General features: G+C 40.1%; 1 protein-coding gene across 3 annotated transcripts in view; it reads left to right on the plus strand.

Moving 5' to 3' along the window:
• The window catches only part of Col14a1 (collagen type XIV alpha 1 chain), a 209322-nt gene that overhangs the window by 120696 nt on the left and 67394 nt on the right, over nt 1-21232 (plus strand). For all 3 annotated transcript variants that reach the window (XM_029469983.1, XM_021183602.2, XM_029469984.1), the window contains exons 24-33: nt 4648-4794; nt 8853-8909; nt 12035-12174; nt 13188-13311; nt 13601-13744; nt 14833-14997; nt 15630-15668; nt 16163-16301; nt 17230-17372; nt 19390-19499. In XM_029469983.1, coding sequence (XP_029325843.1) covers nt 4648-4794; nt 8853-8909; nt 12035-12174; nt 13188-13311; nt 13601-13744; nt 14833-14997; nt 15630-15668; nt 16163-16301; nt 17230-17372; nt 19390-19499 — 1208 coding nt within the window. The remainder of the gene's footprint in view (nt 1-4647; nt 4795-8852; nt 8910-12034; nt 12175-13187; nt 13312-13600; nt 13745-14832; nt 14998-15629; nt 15669-16162; nt 16302-17229; nt 17373-19389; nt 19500-21232) is intronic.

Raw genomic sequence — 21232 nt, forward strand, 5'->3', positions numbered from 1 at the left:
GGGGGAGGGTATGGGGGACTTTTGGGATAGCATTGGAAATGTAATTGAGGAAAAGATGTAATAAAAAAAAAAGAAATAAATATACAAAGACTGTTTTACCCTGTTCTAAGAAAATAAACTGAATTAACATTCTACCTTGGGCAGAGGGATTAAAAGGGTTAGTCATCATCTGATTAATTTTAGATTTTGTTTTCCTTTAAGGCAAAGCCATTAGACTTGAAACACATGCCAAAAACGACATGTGTATACCTTCACTCATGGAGCCCCTCCTTGTTACTGTTGGGAATCACACTAATATTGTTTGCCACTAATTTTAATATGCCCATTCCAATTTTCCAAGGAGTTGTGGATTTATTAATTTTTTTTGAGTAAAGCCCATTAATATCCTATTTTCAAGGGTTCTTAAGAAGTACACAGATATCCATGGAAAATAGGAAATGGCAGAAATAGAACATTTCTAGAGATGATTCCCTGAGGGAATCCCTGGAAAGCTTTTGTGGCTACAGATCTTTATACTGTATGCATAAGATTCAGAAAATATTTGTCTTATGGGTAGCTTACAGTGACTTCCAGTCAGTTGCAAGGGTTGCTCAGAAGCCAGAAAGAAGCAGTTCTTGTGGGTTTCTGGGCCTTGGAAGCACAGAGTGAATTTGGACATTAAAAATAGCTTACTAGGCTTTCACGGTAGAATACAATCTTACCAAACAGTAATCATTTTTAAATTTAAGTATTATTACCACATAGGGAGGTCACGTGGAGGCCATCGAACAGCTTTGTGGAGTTGGCGCTCTCCTTCCATGTTGAAGAGAGTTCTAGGGATCAAACTCAGGTCAATAGGCGTGCAGAGCAAGCATCTTTGCCAGCTGAGCCATCTTGCTGGTCCAGTACCAATGCTTTTCACTTGATCATTACATATGATATATGAGAAACAACTCAGGTAGACAGTATGCTGTTGGGAACAAGTATGTTTGACTTTCTTTGTTGTGATGCTGAAGATGAATCCCAGTCATCACATCCTCTTAGCCCAGTGCTAACATATTAATAAATATTACTTATAAAGTTTACTTATAAAATTCTTTAATATTCATAATATACAGACATTAATTTCAAATGTCATTTACCAAATGACTTTAATTTAGAGGTCAACATTGTTCCATAGCCAAAATTCAAAATAATGTTTATCATGATACATAAATATTGATATAGATTGAAATATAAAGTCAAAGTTTGTCTGGACGTCATGCTTTCTAAAAGGCAAAAGTGCTGTGTTATCTTCACTTAATAATCAATTCATCTGTTTTATATTTTGCACGTGCTGGTTTAAAAGTAAAATTCTGAAGTGATTATTATTAATTTTTTTGTGTGTGGAGAAACAGGTTGTTCCTATTAACTGCTAAACAAAATATAATGTATTGGATCCATGTAGCCTTTGAGAGCAGTTTCTAAATTCCTAGCAATAAGCAGTTATAAGGCATTGATTAATCATATGCAATTTGAGTTGGCGAAATGGCTCAGCAGTTTAGAGCACCTGCTGCTCTTGCAGAGGACTTGTGGAGTAGTTTAGTTACCTGCACTTGTGTTGGGTGGCTCCCAACCTCATGTGAATTCAGCTCTTAGGGATCCAACACCTTCTTCTGGTCTCTTCAAGCATGCCTACACACATGGCATGCTCTCACACAGACACACACGGATATACACATAAAAATTTAAAACATCTTTAGGAAAAGCAAAGACAGTATTTAGGGAACAGAATCTAACTTAATCCCAAGAGAAGGTTTTTTTGTTTCTTTCTTTTGTTTTTTAATGGGACATTTTATTTATTTACATTTCAAAATTTCAAATGTTATCCCCTTTTCCGGTTTCCTCTCCACAAATCCCCTATCCTATCCTCCTCCCCCTACCCCTATCCACTCACCCACTCCCACCTCACCACCCTGGCATTCCCCTACACTGGGGCACTGAGCCTTCACAGGACCAAGGGCCTCCAAGAGAAGTTTTTAAAGTTACATTTTATTTGTGTATTTGGTGGCTGGGGACAGGGAAGCACACACATGCCACAGGAAGTATGGAGGACTGTTTGTGGGAGCTGGTTCTGTTCTTCATCTATGATGTGGTTTCCAAGGGTCAAGCTCAAGTCCTGGGATTGGCAGGAAGCACCCTTAGCCACTGCGCCATATTGTTGGCCCCGGAGGGAAATTTTAATATTTGTTCTTTTTGTAGTAATGACAATTTCTCCTTCTAGCCAGATATCTAGATATGCAAAGAAATAAATATTATGACTAATTCTGAAACTCTTCAGTAATTAAAAACCCTCAAAAGTCCCAGCCCTGACTTGTAAGGACCCCTTACCTGGGCTCTAGCTAGAGTGCTCAGAATGTTTAATTGTGAAGAACTAAGTCTTTACACTATAATGTAGTAGTATACAGTAAGTGACATCCTGTGAGACCTGAGCTTAGAGTTTGGATTCAAATTTCAGTTTGTGGCTGAGCTTGGCACTGTAGTAACTTGTTAATGTTTCTGGCCTCCAGTTTCTTGTCTTTAAAGTGAGGATAATTATAAATGATATAAGAATAGAATGGATTAGTAGACATAATAATCTGTATGATAGTTCTTGGCACATGACAAGCATTCATTAGCTTCTTTGGCTGTTGTCATTTGTGGTGGTGGTTATCATTCAACAGCCAACACAGGACCTAGAATAAGTAGGCTGTCCATAAATGGTGAATGTGATTAACCCAATTGCTCTGGCTCCAGACCCCAGGGCCAGCACCAACTCTTCTAAAGTGGTATAGCAATTTTACTGTGGACGAGGGAAAAGAGAAGAGGGTCAGTGGTTACTCCTCCAACGTTCTTTGTGCCTCTGACATGGGGAAGACAGAAGGTGCGGTGATGTGTGACCTGACTCCTTGACTGACCTGAAAGGACCTGGTTCTCCTGTCTCTGTGGCCTTAAACCATTTCAGCACCATGTCTTGTTCAAAGAACACAAAGGGGTTTGCATAGTGCAACCAGGAAGTTTAGAAGAGGCATACTAAGTTTTCTCAGTCGCCTTTAAGATAAAACCATCACAGGTGTCAGATCAAAATCAAGGCTGGTGATGAGGGTGCTGCTCAGAGATGGAATGCTCCCTATTCTGCAAAAGACCCAAGGTTCAGTCCCTAGCACCTCACAAAACTGGGCGTGGTTCACATGACTCTTATCTCATCTCTTATTCAGAAGATGGAGGCAGAAGGATCAGAAATTAAAAAAAAAAAACAACAATATTTAGCTGCATAATGAGTTCAAGGACAAACTAAGCTTGAGTATGTGTAGGGGGAAATAAGAGAGAGGAGGAAGAGGTCTTCAGAGGGAACAAGAAGCAAAAAGAGAGGGGAAGGAAATTTGTGTGACATGAAAGCGGAAGCAGTTTATTTGAGGAGATGACAGGAGCCACAAGGAGGACAGTAAGGGGCGGGGGGATGACTTAGAACAAAAAGTAATGATACATAGCATGAAAGTGCTGTCATGAAACCCATTGTTTTGCATGCTAACCTAAAAATATTCATTAAAATCATGTGTGACAGAGAAGAAACAGGGCACTCTGGGAACTCCTCTGTTGTCCTGGTAATGCCTCAAGCTTTTGTGCATGTTACTTTGAGAACAAATTCTAACTGAAGTGTCTTAGAATACTGTTTAGAAGGGAAGCCTGTAGGATGATCTTAAATTGTATGCAGTTAAAGACCGGTCTTTTTATGTAAGTCTGTGATCACATGACTATGTTCTGCTGAATCAGTCTTCATAAATGCGAGTTGAGTGCAACAGATCAGTTAAGATGTGTACACATAACTATGTGCAGTCATAGTTCTTCATTCAATAAAGACATGACTTGGCAATCTAACAATAATAAGCCTTATTTTTGTCCATATTAAATGTAACTTTTTTTCATATTGGATTGATTTTATTTTCATCAGCGTCGAAGCACTGTGTAGTAAATACCCAGTCTACACAGTTTGACGACGCTCAGGTACCAGACCTTTGAATGGGTTTCTAGGTCTTTGGTGGCATTTGGAGGCATTGGTTTTCCTTGTCACTCATCAAAACACTGGAGCTCTTCACACTGCTATGGTCTGTCTCTGTCTCAGTACTAGTTGTCATCTCTTCCATCAGGAGGTGGTAGTGACCGATTAGTGCTTTTCCCTTGGCTTTTCAAGTCTGTTTTGTAGGTGGTGTAGTCTTCTCAGAAGTCTTTCTCTTTGGGACCCATGGCAGGGTTTTCTCGTCTTTATTGGTAGTCTTTTGCACCTTCCCACTGCTTTTGGAACTGAGCTGACGACTCTTCTTGCCAGCAGCTCTGGTTTGGGGTTGATGGAGTGTCTTAGCTTTCTTGAACTTGGCACTTGAGGTTGATGACTCAACATCTGTTGTAGAATCCAGTGATTTCCTGGTTGCTTTCACCATACTGAAGCCTGGAGTGGTCTCTAAATGTAATTTTTAACAGAAGAAATTCAGTGACTATATACAAATTTTTACCTGGAGATACAATGCTGCAAATAAATGCTAATGGTGGGGTTGTGTGACATAGAATGCATTTTAGCAGTTAGTGATTGACTCAATGGCTGCTTCATTTTTTTCTTCGTCTCACATATGTTTTGTTTTGCTTTTAATGTAGACACACAAGCACAGGAATCCACGGTGGGAGGAGGCGTAAACAGGCATTGCTTCTATGGACTTCAGCCTGATTCGGAGTATAAAATCAGTGTTTACACAAAGCTCCAGGAGCTAGAGGGACCCAGTGTGAGCATCATGCAGAAAACACGTAAGTCAAGTGCCTTCTCGTGATCCCCCTCAAAATAAGCAAATCGCATATCTATATGAATCTACAGCTTCACCCTGTTTAGAAAACTAATAGTTCTTGCTGCCTGGGAATATGAGCCTTGTACAATTTCCCCCTTCTATCCACCCTGAAAATTCTTCACAGTGCCCCGCTACTGCCGTCACAGTATTTTCTTTTCCATTCCCTATATGTTGCCCCAGGGCCATCTGATGGCCAAAGGCTTGAAACAATGATTTACATTATGATCCAAACGCATAAGAAGCATTCATGGTATGTGGTGTGTGAAACTGAGCTCGAGGACAATGCCATCTTATCACAGCAGTGAGGGTGGGCTCAGAGCCAACGGCGTGTTCCAACTGACTGACCCTGGAGTTATTGCCTCCTTAAGAGGTCCTTGTGCTGTTTTGCAAGCTGGCCCCAGATCTGATGCGCGGAATGGAAAAGCCAAGTATAAAATTAAAACAAGACATTTTTTACATGTTCCAAGGAATTGAGGGTGCCAGCTTCTTAGAGTATCTTTTTCCACATTAATTAATTAACATCCCAATTGCAGCCCCCCCTCTCCTCCCAGTCTCCTCCTTACATGGCCCCTGTCCCCTATCCCTCCCTTTCACCTCTGAAAAGGGGGAGGTTCCCTCTGGGTACCAATCCACCCTGGTCCCTCAAGTCACTGTAGCACTAGGCACACCGTCTTTCACTGATGTCAGAGAAAGCAGTCCAGTTAGGGGAACAGGATTCATAGGCAGGCAACAGCCAGTTGTTGTCTCCCACCCCAGTTGTTGGGAGACCTGCTTGAAGACAAAGCTGCACACCTGCTACATATGTGTGTGTGTGTGTGTGTGTAGGGGCTAGGTCTAGTCTTCGTATAGTCTTTGGTTGGTGTTGTTTCTGGGAAACCCAAAGAGTACAGGTTAGTTGACTCTGCTGGTCTTCTTGTGGAGCCCCTATCCCCTCTAGGACTTACAGTAGCTTTTAATAAAATGTTCTTGACCTGGAGGCCTCAGCCATTGAAATGGCTAAAATAGATTTAACGGTAGTGAACTGAGGGTGGTTCTATTTGTATACCTAACTCAGGATCTCTAATTTGTTTTCAAATTTTAGAATATGAATAGGTGATGGGATTTCCTTCAGGTTTTTGCATGGCATGTAGAAAGAACCACCACCTTGAATAGATATACTAACCTCTAGGACCATGGAGAAAGAAATCACAATCAGCCTACTCCCTTAAAAAACACTGGATGAGCTCATGTGTTATATGACTCATCCTTGATGGTAACACTCAAGCGGCAGAGGCGATGGGATCTGTTTGACTTCCAGTCTGGCCAGTGCTGCATAGTGAGAGGCTTCCATAATAATTGATTAAAATATAGCAAGCTGAATCAACTAAAATTTTAAATAGAGAAACTTTATTTCACAATAAATATATCTAACGTTTTAAACATGTGTTCTTGACATGTAATTTATATCATTAAATCTAAGAGCCATTTTTAGTGGGCAACTAGGTTATTTTGAGTACACTGGAAGAGTCATAGAAGCAGCAGCACTATCATACCATCTTAAAGCATTCCCATCATCCCAAAGAAATCTTATCCTTATGTTATCACCTTTCCATTCTCATGTGACCTCAGGTAATGCTCTTTATTTTGTAAAATCCTTTCCTAGACCTTTTATATGAATAAGAATATATAGCAGACCACTCTCTGTATCTGCCATGTTTTAATGAGTATGTCATTGACATTTACCAAAGCCATGAAATGTATCAGGTGCTCCTTTCTTTTCTGGTTGACTGGAGTTATGTCTTATGGATACTCATCATGTAATGTTTGAAGGTCTTGGAGTCAAGCATGTTTTATTGGATCTCTGTGAGGCCACTTTCAGCCATCATAGTCTTGACAAGTTCAACACCTCCAAGATTCTTTTTGCTTATCCATAAAATTAACTGTCTATTTTCTAACTGCCAATGGTGGCAGTGAATTTTCAACACCTTTGAGCATCTGTGGAGTGCTTCCTCTTGTGCTTTATCGAACACCTACTTTTGTCTTCTCCTTTGCCTTCTTGGGAGTCACAACTATTTGCCTCAGACCTACAGCTCACTATCATGCATTTTTCTCTGGACCTTTACTTTAAAAAAATTTTTATAAAGTACATTTTAAAATCTTTGGACGCCTTTCAAAGACAGCCTATGTGCCCCCCTGATGCCAATCTGCCGGAAGCTTTTAATTTCTGGGTTCTCAGGTTTATAGGCTAAGTTCCCTGTTCATGCTCAGTGCTTGTCTGACTGTCAGAAACAACTAACTTTGTGAGCCTGGTCTACTTTAATCCTCTAACCTTAAGCTCACACTTGTTAGGTACCAACTCAGGGTTAATCCCAAATTGGATCTCTTAGTTTGATGTAAATATTTCCCTGATACAGAAGATATCTGTCTTCTAATAGCTTCTTCCATCCACTGGCTCAACTTCAACTTTCTGAAGCACCACAGATCAGGCCTGTTTATCTGTTATGCGACAGCTTGTCATATGGTTGACGATAAGGACCATCTGTGTGCCATGTAAGGAGTATAAGCATGTGGCACCAGGGTGTGTGCTCTTCATACCCACGAGATTCTTTGGCCAGATGCTTTGCTCAAACAAACCTCCCCTTGATTTGATTCTGAGTTTATTGATGAAACAGAGGATATGTCTCCATCTTATATATTAAAGAAAATGCTTAATAACAAAGATGACCCAAGTCACTTAAAGTGCATAAGCCAGGCTTTGGAAGCAGTTTGTAGTGATCTAAAGAAAGTTTTGCAGGCTCAGTTTTAGTATGAGATCTTTTTGTCTTCTCTATCTCCCTTTTAATTTTAGAATTCTCAAAACAACAACAACATTTAAGAACAATAGGCAGTCATATCCATAACTGAACGGGAGCATCACATAAAGGGTGTTCTCCCTCCTTCTTTTTTCTAGGAAGACGTATTTCTATCACTGTGGTTTCTTCCAAAAATGCCTTTTACTTTACCCACAAGTGGGATTTTGCCGTGGTGTCCTGTGACTTGCTTTGTGTCACACAGTAATTAGCTCATGGACATTTTCCCTTTATCAGTAATATACAGTTACCTCATTCTTTCATGCTGACTCACTCATGTCACTAATTTAATTTTATTGTGTCCCAGATTGGAAAAGATACAAAATTCATCTCTTCTTATGAAGGAATTCCCTTTAAACATCTGTCAGAGCTTGAACTTACCCATCTGTCGGTTGCTTGAAGTTGGACTTCCCCTTTGTGAATGGGCGTTTCCCAAATATTAAACGGGGATGATGAGAATTTTCTGTTTTTTTTTTCTAAATCTTCAGTGTTGGGTATCAGTAAAAATGAAAAATAAAATACTATTTTATCTTTACCTACAACTGTAGGTAGCAATGGTGCTACAACTCCTTGGTGCTTTGCTGTGAGTTGGCACAAGAATCAGTCTTCTCTCTTACTGTTCCCAGGTCATTTGCATGCTGAAAAGATCTGACCACACTCCAGTCCCTAAGTATTTATTCTTGGTCCCCAGAAATGAGAGGCTTTTTTCAAGTTGCACACTGAGCAGAATAGAGAGTGAATCATATTTCATTTGTAAGTGGCATCTTTGGAGACACAGGCTGGAAAGGATTAGAAGTGTCAGGGACAGAGACTGATGGTTAGTACTTAGGCAGAATGGAAATGAGGTTCACTGTCTATGTGAAAACAGCCAGAACCTACATCTCACCAGAGGACCAGGATTTCTGCCTTAAATCAACATCAGAACTACTTTGTAGTTGGCAGTTTGATTACACCGACTCCTGCTGGGCAGCCTGAATGGGGGCAGAATACATTTCAAGGCTTTGGTGTGTCATGAAAGGATGAATAAAGCCAGTTTTCACTGGCTGTGACTCGTTTATAGCAGTCCTCAAAGCAGATCGTCAAAGAAGGCTGTTATCAACATCATTGATGACGTTGAATAAAGATCCACTGTACCACTTCCCTCCAGTAGATGAGATTGCTCATGAGTATTCTTTATCCCTTTCCTACATAGAGTCACTTCCCACGGAACCACCAACTTTTCCTCCAACCATCCCACCAGCAAAGGAAGGTAAGAGAACAAGAATGACAGTGTGATTCTAGATCCAGTGTTCGGTGTGTGTTAGTTCATTCAGTGAAAATCACGGTGGATGCTGGATGGTGGATGGCTCATCAGGAAAGAGCTCACATTGTTCTTGCAGAGGACCTGAGTTTGGTTCCCAGCACTTACATCAAGCAGCTTACAACAACCTGTAACTCTAGCTCCAGGGTGTTTGATGCCAAGCCTCTGGTCTCCCTGGGGATTGCACTCACCTAGGCCGACTCACACATACAAATACACATCATTTCAAAAATAAATTAAATACAAATTTTAGAAGAAAACCAAAGAATTAATATAAATTATTTATTGTCTTACCTAATTTTCTCCTTAATGTGCATACATAGCTTATCAAACCATGACAATTAAAAAAATCATTTAATAATAAATGTCATACACATGAATTTTTCCTACAGAATTGCTCAATATTGACTTCATCTAAAATCTCAGAATAGAGATGCTCACCAAGGAAGAGTAGTTACATAGTATGTACATGAAAGGCTAGTGTAGAATTTTAAAGCAATGGGGAATGGTGTCTCCAGTTTACCCTGAAAAGTCTCTCCAGCTTCTATCCTCAATGCAGCAGCTGGGGCTGCCAAGGTAATTATTTAAGCTTCCAAGCAAAGTGGCGGTCATTGATTTTCATCCCATCAATGAGCATTTATTAGTGTGGAGTAATAGTGCTTGACTGCTGCTCTTTGCTTGCTTTCAGTATTATAAGAGAAATAGGTAATGCAGATAACTGTGTCAGTGGTATGAGTTATAAAAGAGAAACTGGACTATAACAGTTCAGGAATGAGAACAACTAGTGCTGTGGTTGGTGAGTGATTGCTAACCAACAATCTTAAGATATAAATAATGGAATGCATAATGCTTGAGCAACCCATTGTGTGTCTGGGGAACCTTCAATACTTTAACGGTGCACACAGTAAAGAGTAAAGATAGCATTATGAAGGGTATTGTATGTGACCTAAAGGATAGGCTTTATCCTTTAAAATTATGATGCCACAAGAAGGTCAGTTAAAGGAAAGATGACCTAGTAAAATCTTTGCTTAGAAAAAAATAACTTTGGGCCAGGGAGATGGCTCAATTGGTAAAATTCTCGGGTAAAAGCATAGAGAACCTGGGTTTGGAATCCTAGCATCAGCATAAAAACTGGGCAAGATACACGTAACCCTGGGCAGATTATTTGAGCTTGTGGCCCAGCCAGGCTAACAAAAATGGCAAACTCAAGCTCTAATTCAGTGAGGTACCCTGTAGGTGGAGAGTGATGCAGAAAACCTCTGGCACCAATCTCAGGGCTCATTCATTGATACGCACACACATGCACAAACACATGTACACACAAATGTTAGTTCATAGTGCTCACATCTGGGTTAGACTGTTGATGCAGCTCCCCCAATGTAGCCAACATAGCACTGTCTGGTACCATCAAGGCATCGAGCAGGACGGAAGCTTCCTGGTAATACAAGTATGATTTCTCTATGTCCTGTGGCCAAAGTGTGTGGCGTCTTCAGCAATATGTTCTGGTGCACAACCAGGAGCTATGGGATAGCCTGTATTATTTTGGAGATTTCCAGGATACCTTTGACCAACAATCCCACTTCTGGCACTGGGATTTTGATTTAAAAGCCTAGAGTATATAAAATTTTATTATTAAAGTTATCCTGGATACTTATTATGCAAGTTAAAAAAGAGGCTTTAAGAAAAAAATGAAAACAAAACACAGTCTTGTATCCTAAATGTAATTTCTTTATGCATGTTTATGAATTTTCTTTTATTCTAAGCAAATGATTCATTAGTAAAGTTTAAAATGACAAGACTGTAATCCTTTTTTAGCCTTAGAGTCAGACTGTGAATCTATAAAATCATGTAAGTCACATGAAAGTCATGAAAGCAAGCCTGGCAGCTCCTCACTGTCCCTGAATGTGACCTCCCTCAAGGTTGATTTGTCTTACCTTATGGTCAACGGAAAGGAGTCAAGCTCCTATAGTAAGAACTGGGCTGTTGCTTCTCAGAAAGGAGGAAGGCAAATTATTTCATAGACTATTTGTATGTAACTGAACTTCGATGAAAAGATCGAGATTACTGAAGAACAAATTGTGTGCTTCAACAAACATCATAGTTAACTGCAATGATCCACAGTAATAGCCAGAGAGAGGACTGGATAACAAGAAGTTGACCAAAGGGGACTTTGAAAGGGGGCTCTCAATGGAGAAGGATATGGGTTATATTATTGGGTGGCTTTTTATTATGTTGCTACCCAATAGTAACCTCTGGTGGTGGCTTACTTTCACTAGTATTAATAATTATATATATATTTGGCATGTGCCAGTGAATGGTAAAAAGGCCTAGAAAGGATTTTTGAGCAACACAAAATTAAAGTTTGCTTATGCTTATTTCCGATAATTGTAGACTTTCAAAAGACAGGGTCTCATGTAGGTTTGGCTGGTATCAAAATCAAACTTGTCAGTAGCTAAGAATGACCATGAACTTGTGCACCTCCCAATGTCAGGTTTATAGACATGGGCCACCATGCCCAGTTTCATATGGTGCTAGGGATCAAACAGAAGGCTTTGAGCATGCTGGGTGGGCAACTCTAGCTACTGTGCCACATCCCCTACCCAACTTGTAAATCCCCTGATCCCACTGTATCACATCCTCCTCCCGAGCTTGGCCCCTCTGCTGTTAATTCGGACTCAACAAGCACAGTGTTCAGCGTGTGCAGTGTGGTTGCATAGACTTATGTTTTGTTGGTGACTATTAGATAATGCTTGTTGTTTGCTTCAGCCTTTCCACCCCTTTCACTTCCATTTCTCCTATCTCTCATTTTCATTCTTTACAGAGGTTACTGGATTTATTTCTCTCCCTGTTCTCACATGCTCAGTAGAAGCTTCTCAACCATAAATGGGAGCTCTGGGCATGAAGGGAAAATGGTGGTACAGTTTTAGGAGCACAGAAGGTGGATCTTAATAGCTTAAGCTTTTCCTTTTGGAAAGAGATGTAGTTACCAGAAGGCAATGATTATCTGTCTTCTGGCTTGATAATGATGATATTTTCCTCTAACCCCTGACTGAAAATATATTCTTGGTCTTTAGTATGTAAAGCTGCCAAGGCAGACCTGGTATTCATGGTGGATGGATCTTGGAGCATAGGAGATGACAATTTCAATAAGATCATCAATTTTCTGTATAGCACTGTGGGAGCCCTGGACAAGATTGGTGCAGATGGAACTCAGGTAAGGCCAGCCAGTCAATCGCTGCATTACCCTATGCATTTAGATATTATTCTTAGTCTCTTACCATGGTCACATGTCAGGGGATGTAATCGAAGAACTGGGATGATAGAATGCTAATGTGTCCAACCTGTAGCTCATGGGATGCATGCATCCAGTATTACTATAATGTAGCCCAACAGATCTGTAGATGACAGCCTCATATTTCAGTGTCAGCAGGTTGGGTGTCCCTGCAAGAGCTGCTGAGATCAGCAAATAAAAGATGGTAGGCCAGTAGGGGGTACTTATGTTATATTAAGGCAGAGTATCTCCTTATACATACTATCTTCCCTGCCCTCAATGATATAAAAGTCTCGAAAGTAGGGGCCAGGTTATAGTCATGCAGAATGTGAAACCACTCCATTCATTCGACAGATACTCGTAGTTCAGTGGATCAAAATATGAAGCAACCAACTCAAAATTGTCCCATAGCGTCACAGGGATAGGAGCAAAATGTAGGAAATTAAGATGAGTGAGGTCACAGATTTTGGAGTAGAACATCCTTGGCTTCATCTACCTGCTTTGCCAATGAGCTTGGCCCTTTTGCTTGATTTCACGTGCCTCAGTTTTTACCTTTGTACAGTGGGTAGAATCATAGTAAATACTTTATATTTGTGTCACAGGAAGCTCAATCCTGATTCTGTGGTACAGCCAGTAACCAGATTTCCGAGGTCAACTTTTACTTATTAAATGAATTGGCAAAGCCTTATAGCCATTAGAAAGATTTTTTTTTAAATTCTAGTTCTTATATTTTTTAACAGCTGAGCTATCTCTCCAGCCCCAAATTCTAGTTCTTAATAAGCACCTCTAACGTGAAGTTTACTTTTTCTTCAAATTTGATATATGATCTGTTGAAAACTTAAAGAGAGGATTGGGTTAAGGAAGAAATTTAAACTGTGGATGTGACAGAGCTTCTGTGTCTTCTGACCCCGTGCAAGTCCCTACTGTGTAAAAGTGGATTCACCCTGTCTCTCCAGGTGGCAATGGTTCAGTTCACTGATGACCCCCGAACAGAATTCAAGCTTGATTCTTACAAAACCAAAGAGACCCTTCTTGATGCAATTAGACACATTTCCTACAAAGGAGGAAATACTAAAACAGGTAAGACCCAAACAGACATTGACAAAACAATGCCCAGTGAAAGCTCACAGTGATCATAAGGAATTTGAGGGTGACTTTGTCACGAGCCTGGCTGATTTGTTTTGCCATCAAGTGTGGAATCCAGGGCCTCACACATGCATCACAGGTACCTTGCCCTTGTGTTGCAGCCTTAGCTCCCAGGACATGTAATTTTCAATGGCTTTCATTGATGTGACAAGGCTGACCCACTCTTTTCAGCTGGAGAAAGCATGTGAAGGAGTGAAATGGAGGTGTCGATTCTTTGTTTCAGGAAAAGCTATCAAGCATGTTCGGGATACCTTATTTACATCAGACTCAGGGACAAGGAGAGGCATCCCAAAGGTCATCGTGGTTATAACTGATGGACGGTCACAAGATGATGTCAACAAAATCTCCAGGGAGATGCAGGCAGATGGTAAGGTTCATATATATATATATATATATATATATATATATATATATATATCATCATGGCTAACGAGAAAAATTCTGGCTTTAAGCACACATTCCTATCTGCTTAATTAAATATTCCCTAGTGGATAATGCAGATTTCAAAAAAATCACATGCCTTGACAATTCTGTAATTAGGTGCTTTTATTAAAGAAAATGCTGTGATTTGTTACAGCACGGTTTCTTGTCTAGGGAACAGCAGCAACAAGTTACAATAGTATTGAAAGGACCACTATAAAGGACTGTCTCCTAATCTGTAAAACAAATGTTCTCACAGGATGGTTGTGAAGGTTCTGTTATATGATATATGTGTGATGATTTGTTTGAATTATGGATTTGACATACTCTAGAATCACCTAGAGAAGGAGTCTCATCTCAATGAGAGAATGTCTAGATTAGGTTGGCCCTCAGGCCTGCCTGTGATAGATTTCTTAGTTGGATTAATGGAGGTGGGAGAGCCTATGTTGCTTAGGAGTGGCACTATTTCATGGGCTGAGCCCTGAACTGAAAGACAGCTGAGCTGCATCAGCATCCGTGCAGCCACTACTCTCTCCCTGATGATGGATGTCTTGGGACAAGTCAGAATAAATATTAAAAGTATGCAACTGTAAATACGTTACTCAAATGAGAAACATTTGGGCTAATGTATCAACTGGGGCTTAGCTTTATTACTTTTTTTTTAATGGAAAATTTCTTTGGAAGGATGATGGATTATTTCTCACATAATAAAATTGCACATTAAGAATTCTGTTTTGTTTTTTTAATTTTTTTAATTTTTAAATTTTTTTGGTTTCTCGAGACAGGGTTTCCCTGTGTAGCCCTGGCTGTCCTGGAACTCACTCTGTAGATCAAGCTGGCCTCGAACTCAGAAATCCACCTGCCTCTGCCTCCCAAGTGCTGGGATTAAAGGCATGTGCCACCACCACCTGGCCAATTAGCTACTCCTACTGGGCTTCCAAAACGAGCACATTTCAGTCATTTGGGCATCAGGTGTCTTGCACTGTATTCTGTGAAATTTAAGTTATTCAGAGGTCTGCTCTATGCCTGTTGTAGGTTTCAACATCTTTGCCATCGGTGTGGCTGACGCTGACTACTCAGAGTTGGTTCAGATCGGCAGCAAGCCCAGCTCACGACACGTCTTCTTTGTGGATGACTTTGATGCCTTTAAGAAAATTGAAGATGAATTGATTACTTTTGTCTGTGAAACTGCATCAGCAAGTTAGTTCTTGAGAACTTGTATGCATGAGTGTGGGTTAAAAAATCTAAAATATCTAACACTGGTTAAATAAGGAGTCCCATCTAGAACTGAGGAAGAACTCTAGACTCTCAGCACTGGTTGTCACACAGGTGTTATGTACTATGGTTTTGAGCATATGAGATAAACATTCTCTCTCCTCCCTTTAGGGGAGGTTGATGAAGGGCTTCCCAAGTTGACACTTTGAATTAACCACAGGAGTGTGAGACAGGATGATCGATGACAGCTTGGGACACTTAGTATCAGCCCAAGTTACACAGCAAGACTCTGCCTTAAAACCGAAGCAAAACAAATCAAATCAAAGCAAAGCAAAAAATGTAGGAGTTAGTTTTCAAAGACGTCCTAATCAAACCATGTCTCAACATGTGCTTTCACATGACAACCATTGGTTTAACGGAGCTAGGAGAATGGTTGGAAGCTGTCACCCTTTGGTTCTAAAAGGGGACGTTAGAAAACCATAGCTACATCATATTATCGTTAACTCACAGGTCATGGGTAGAAAGCTAGGGAAGGTTGTGTTAATTTCCTGGGCCCACAACAATGGAGGCATGCATTTAGAAGATACACATTTTATATTGCTTGCTTTGTTTTTCAGCCTGCCCAATGGTGCACAAAGATGGAGTTGATCTTGCAGGTATACATTATGGGGTTCCCCCCTATTTTTCTTTTATTCATATGATATAAAATTCTGGTTTCCCATTGCTGACTCCTTTAAGACTATCCCTCTTCCCCTCCCATCTGAAATCCACACCACCATTAGAAAACAGATAGCCATCTAAAAATTATGATAAAATATGATAAAATTATGATAAGATAAGATAAAATAAGACAACAAAACCAAACAAATCAGGTAAATAGGACAAAATAGGACCAAATAAACAAACAGGAGAAAAATGCCAAAGTAAAAGCCCAAGGAACACGTATAGATGGAGAGACACACATCTGCACACACAAGAATCTCATGGAAACATAAAAACAGAAGCAGTCATTACCATATTTTAAATACAAATGTTGATTGATGCTTGTTTGAGGTCTAGCCGCCTGTTTTGTTTAAATATTTAGTATGAAACTTTAAATTTTTAAAGCACCTGTTTGTTCTTAACCATTGTATCTGTCTCACCACTGTAGGGTTTAAGATGATGGAAATGTTTGGTTTGGTTGAAAAGGACTTTTCTGCAGTGGAAGGAGTATCTATGGAACCTGGTACCTTCAATTTGTTCCCGTGCTATCAAATCCATAAGGATGCTCTGGTTTCTCAGCCAACAAAGTAGGTTTGCTTTGCAAGATGCTAAAGTCAGTCATACATTTACTATATATCAATATAAAGATTGATGTCAATTTGTAATTTACTGTAATAGTTTATGGTAAGATTTTCTACGATGTTTAGAGCAAATGATGTTTATACTTCTTTGTTTAAAAATAGCCTTGGGGCTGATAATTTGGCTCAGTTTGCAGTTAAGAGCACTAACTGCTCTTTCAGAGAACCTGGGTTCAATTCCTAGCATCCATGTAACAGATCACACCCATCTGTAACTCCACCTCCAGGGGATCTGGTGACCTCTTGTGGCCTCTCTGGGCATTAGGCGTGCATGTGGTACATAGAACTATATGCAAGCTAAACTCTTACACACTGAACATAAAAATTTTGAAAAATCAACATAAATCATCAGCCCCATTCTATAATCCTGGTTGAACTTTATCATATTTTCATCTTAAAATACATAAATGTAATTGATGCTGACAGAGCAACACAGTGGACCATATATAATTCTAAATCTTGATGTATGCAAACCCTTGAGCCTCTTAACATCTTTGAAACTCTGAAGTGAAAACTCAGAGAAGCCAAAGACGTGAGGGAAAACCCATAGGTAAAGGCAGGGAGATGATTCAGCAATAAATGTGCTTGTTCTGTAAGCCTGATGAGCTGAGTTTAAATACACGGAACCCATGAGAAAAAATGGATGTAGTGGTGTATGTCTGTAACCCAAGCACCCCTAGAGTGAATCGGGAGGAGGAAATGGGAGAATACTCCCAGAAGCGGGAGAGCCAGCCTAAAGCAGTGATCTTATAGGGATGGATGGTGATCTCCTTTTGTTTTTCAAAGCTTCTCTAGTGAACATGTGTTACGTTATGGTCAGAGGAAGACGTTCTGTCAAGCCTGAGACAGTGAGGCATTATTTTTATCCCACCGCCAGGTATCTGCACCCAGAAGGACTGCCTTCGGACTATACAATGAGTTTCCTGTTCCGGATTCTTCCTGACACGCCACAGGAGCCATTTGCTCTTTGGGAGATTTTAAACAAAAATTCTGAGCCGCTAGTTGGGATCATATTGGACAGTAAGTATATTTATGTGTGTAGCAATTGCTGTATACCTGATGGTGCACGTGGCATGTCATCTCGTCATTTCATGTTGCAACACAAATTACACAACAAGCAGTGAGTTATGAAATCATTGACTCATTCACCTATTATCCTAGTCTCTCAAGAAACGCCCTCTGGGGGCTGGAGAGACGGCTCCGTGGTTCAGACCACTGACTACCAAAGGTCCTGAGTTCAATTCTCAGCAACCACATGGTGGCTCACAACCATCTGTAATGAGATCTGAGTCCCTCTTCTGCTGTGTCTTCAGCTACAGTATATTCATAAATATTAAACAAACAAACAAACAAACAAACGATTCTTAAAAAACAAGAACAAACAAAGAAATCACTCCCTGAGCACTGATTGGTGCCAGTGTTAGTTAGGCACAAAGTGGTTGTCAACCTATGGGCTGTGGCCATGGGAAATATGTGTTTTCCGATGGCCACAGGAACTGAGACACCCATCTGAGGAAGAACCATCAAAGGAAGCTTTGCCATGTCCTGCTCTGAAGGGTAGTACACAGTGCCCAGCTTTTGATTCATGTCTCTGAAGTTATTGAGTCTCAAAATTATAATGAAGCTAGAATCCAAAACGTGAGAGGCATGACTACCTTCCTGCAAACTTTTGGATGAGGAGACTAGTCTTATCTTATTTCCAAAGGAAATAGATGAGAGGTGTTTAATGTCCAGAAAGCAATCAACAACTAAACATAGTTCGAAGGAAACGTTCTGCATAGATATGGCAACTGAAGAGAATCTACATACTGAAGGGATTAAGTCCTTAACTCCGTATATGTCCTAGGTTTAGTCTTAAAATGACTAAAATTAGTTTGCTCCTTGTCCTGGTTAGCTTTAACTGTCACTGTGACACAGTGTAGAGTCACTTGAGAAGGGAGTCTCAAATAAAGGACTGTATGGACAAGATTGGTCTGTGAGCCTGTCCGTGGAGGACTGTTTTGATTGGTCATTGACACTGGAAGGTCCAGCCCACTGCGGGCAGCTCCTTGCCTAGGCAGGTGGTCCTGTACTGTGTAAGAAAGCTAGGTAAGCATGAATCTGCTAGCAAACCAGCATCAAGCTGCACCTCCCATGGCATCTTCTAGTTTCTTTGGTTGCACAGAATAGCAAACAGGCTTGGCTTTCGGTTCTTGCCCTGAATTCAGTGATAGATTTGTGACCTGTAAGCTTAAATAGCTTTTTGCTCCCCTTGGTTGCTTTTGGTCTGAGTGTTTCTTACAGACAATAGAAAGGAAACTAGACTACTACACTTAAAAGCAAAGTGAAAATTAAACATTAGCGTAAGCAAGCACTGTTGAGAAAAGGGTATTTTTATTTCTCTTTATTTTTGTTAAATTATTTTTATTTATTTACATTCCAAATGTTGCTCCCCTTCTTGGTCCCTCCTCCCAGAGTGCCTCACCCCATCCTCCTTTGCCTCTGAGAAGGTGCTCCCCCACCCACCTACTCCCTCACCTGTCCACCCCCACCCCTTTTTTATTTTTAATAACAAAATATTCCTTGCAAGACAAAGGACTTAGCATCAATAAGCTTTTGTTTGTCTGTTCATAATAAAGGGGACATCTGTGTGGTAATGCATCTTGTCCTGGGAAAGCTGGTGTCTGTCGTGGGCTAGTAGTAGGACAAAGTGCTTAGTCTGACTTTCTTTCCTAATATTATTGATAATGTTCTCTCTCATTATCTTCTTTTACTCTAAGCGTTGATGGCATCTCTCAAGAGGTGATATGGATATGAGGTGAGGCAAAGAGGTGTAAGGGAAGGGCATGTGTAGGTTCCTGCTCTCCCCCTCAGCACATACCATTAAGTCAGCTACGTTAGCTACCTGAGAGCCTGTAGGAAGCTGTAGACTGTTCAGTGTCTCAGCCCCTCATGTTGTTTTAGATGTGCTTCCAAAAGAATGGATTCACTATTTTCTGTCAAGCTGCATTTTAGGAAAAAGTTACTCACCATCTAAAACTTTTCTTTATTTGACTAGATGGTGGAAAAACTCTAACTTATTTCAACTATGACTATACTGGAGATTTTCAAACTGTGACTTTTGAAGGACCTGACATCAGGAAAATGTTCTATGGAAGCTTTCACAAGGTGAGTGGGGCTTCACATAATGAAATTATCAATTCTGTTATCTATCATGAAGGGAAGCAACAGAAATGCATGTGTGTGGGGCAGGGGTGGGGAAGTGGTTGTTTTGTTTTTTAAGACTAGGTCTTTCTACATTGCTTTGGATGTCCTAGAACTCAGTTTGTAGACTGGGCTGGCCTCAAACTCATAGAGATCCATCAGCCTCTGCCTCCTGAGTGTTGCGATTAAAGGCATTCTCCACTGCATTCAGCTCAGAAATGTATTTTTTCAACTTCATGAAGCTTTGGATTTCAGAGTTTAACTGGAGTAAGAATTATGTCCTTTAAGACTTGATAATGACCCCCAAGATCCTGAGTTAGTAATTCTGAGATGAGACACTGACCTCTGATTTCTAGCAGGTTCTCATGGGATATATTGACAGATTTGGTCCAGATTTCCCCTTTGAGGAGAAAGCACCACATTGCTAAGCAACTGGTGTTCATTTGCCACATTACATAATATAACTCATAATGTATAATATACTAAAGATATCTGGAGAGAGTGACATAGTTTAGTGCGGAGGTGCACTTAGCACCAGGTATTGAAGGGTTAATGATCTGAGTTTGATCCATGGGACCCATGTGAAGGATGGAAGGAGAGAGCTGACTCTACAAAGTTGTTCTCTGACCTCTACACAAACTATTGAACATATATATGTGCACATGCATGTGTGTGTGCACACACACAAAGAGAGAGATATAGAGAGAGACAGAAAGAGAGGGAGACAGAGAGAGAGGGAGACAGAGAGAGAGGGAGAGGATTGTTGGTCTTCCTGGCCAATTGGAGCTCTCTATGGTTTTCTTTTTTGGCATCTTTACTGCATATTGTATAATGAAAAATAATTACATATGAAAACTTAACTTTTTTCTTGTTAGATAGGATTACATACCTATATGAAAAGTGTGTGTGTGTGGGGGGGTAGGGTTTACAACTGAAGATTTACTAATTAAAAGTTCTATTGACACTTCTTTGAATTCCACTAGAATCATGGGTGACTCTGTTCTTGGTTGTGTAGAGCAAATTGCAAAGCAGTCAGGGAACACTGTAGGGGAGATGTGAAGCCTTTACAACTGTCATTTGTGTCAAAAGAGGATGGTCATCACAGCCTCCAGCTTAGGCGTGGGCTTGTGTTCTCACGTCAAGGAACTCTTCCTGTGTCCTCCTAGGTAGTGTAAAGCTTTGTTTACCTGACCAGAACTTAAGGAGCTAGACGTGAGGTTCGCTAATGATTGGCTTTGAATGTGTAAATCTTTCAAAGTTTAAAAGTTGTGGAAAGAAATAATTTCTTCTAGTTTATGTGTTAGTAAAGCCAAACAAGAAACAAAATAAACTGACACAGCATACAACTAATGGTGGAAGATGTCAATGAAAGTTCAATTCACAGGTCAGATTTGATTTGTTCAAAGCATTACAATCGAGTGATTATTTTTATTCTTTAGTGATTATTAGTTCGCTCCTTTACATTTTGGATATAAAGCATAGTCCTAAAATGTTAGTAATTATATAAGTGGAATAACCACTTGTGTATGTATCCAAAGAAGCAAAATATTTTTGAAAATGTATCAAAGTCTTTTATAAAGCAGAGTATTGTTTTATTTTTATTTTTTTTTGATTTTTAATATTTTTATTACATATTTTCCTCAATTACATTTCCAATGCTATCCCAAAAGTCCCCCATAGCGCCCCCCACTTCCCTA

The sequence above is a fragment of the Mus caroli genome, chromosome 15, assembly GCF_900094665.2.
Source record: "Mus caroli chromosome 15, CAROLI_EIJ_v1.1, whole genome shotgun sequence".
Lineage (NCBI taxonomy): Eukaryota > Metazoa > Chordata > Mammalia > Rodentia > Muridae > Mus > Mus caroli.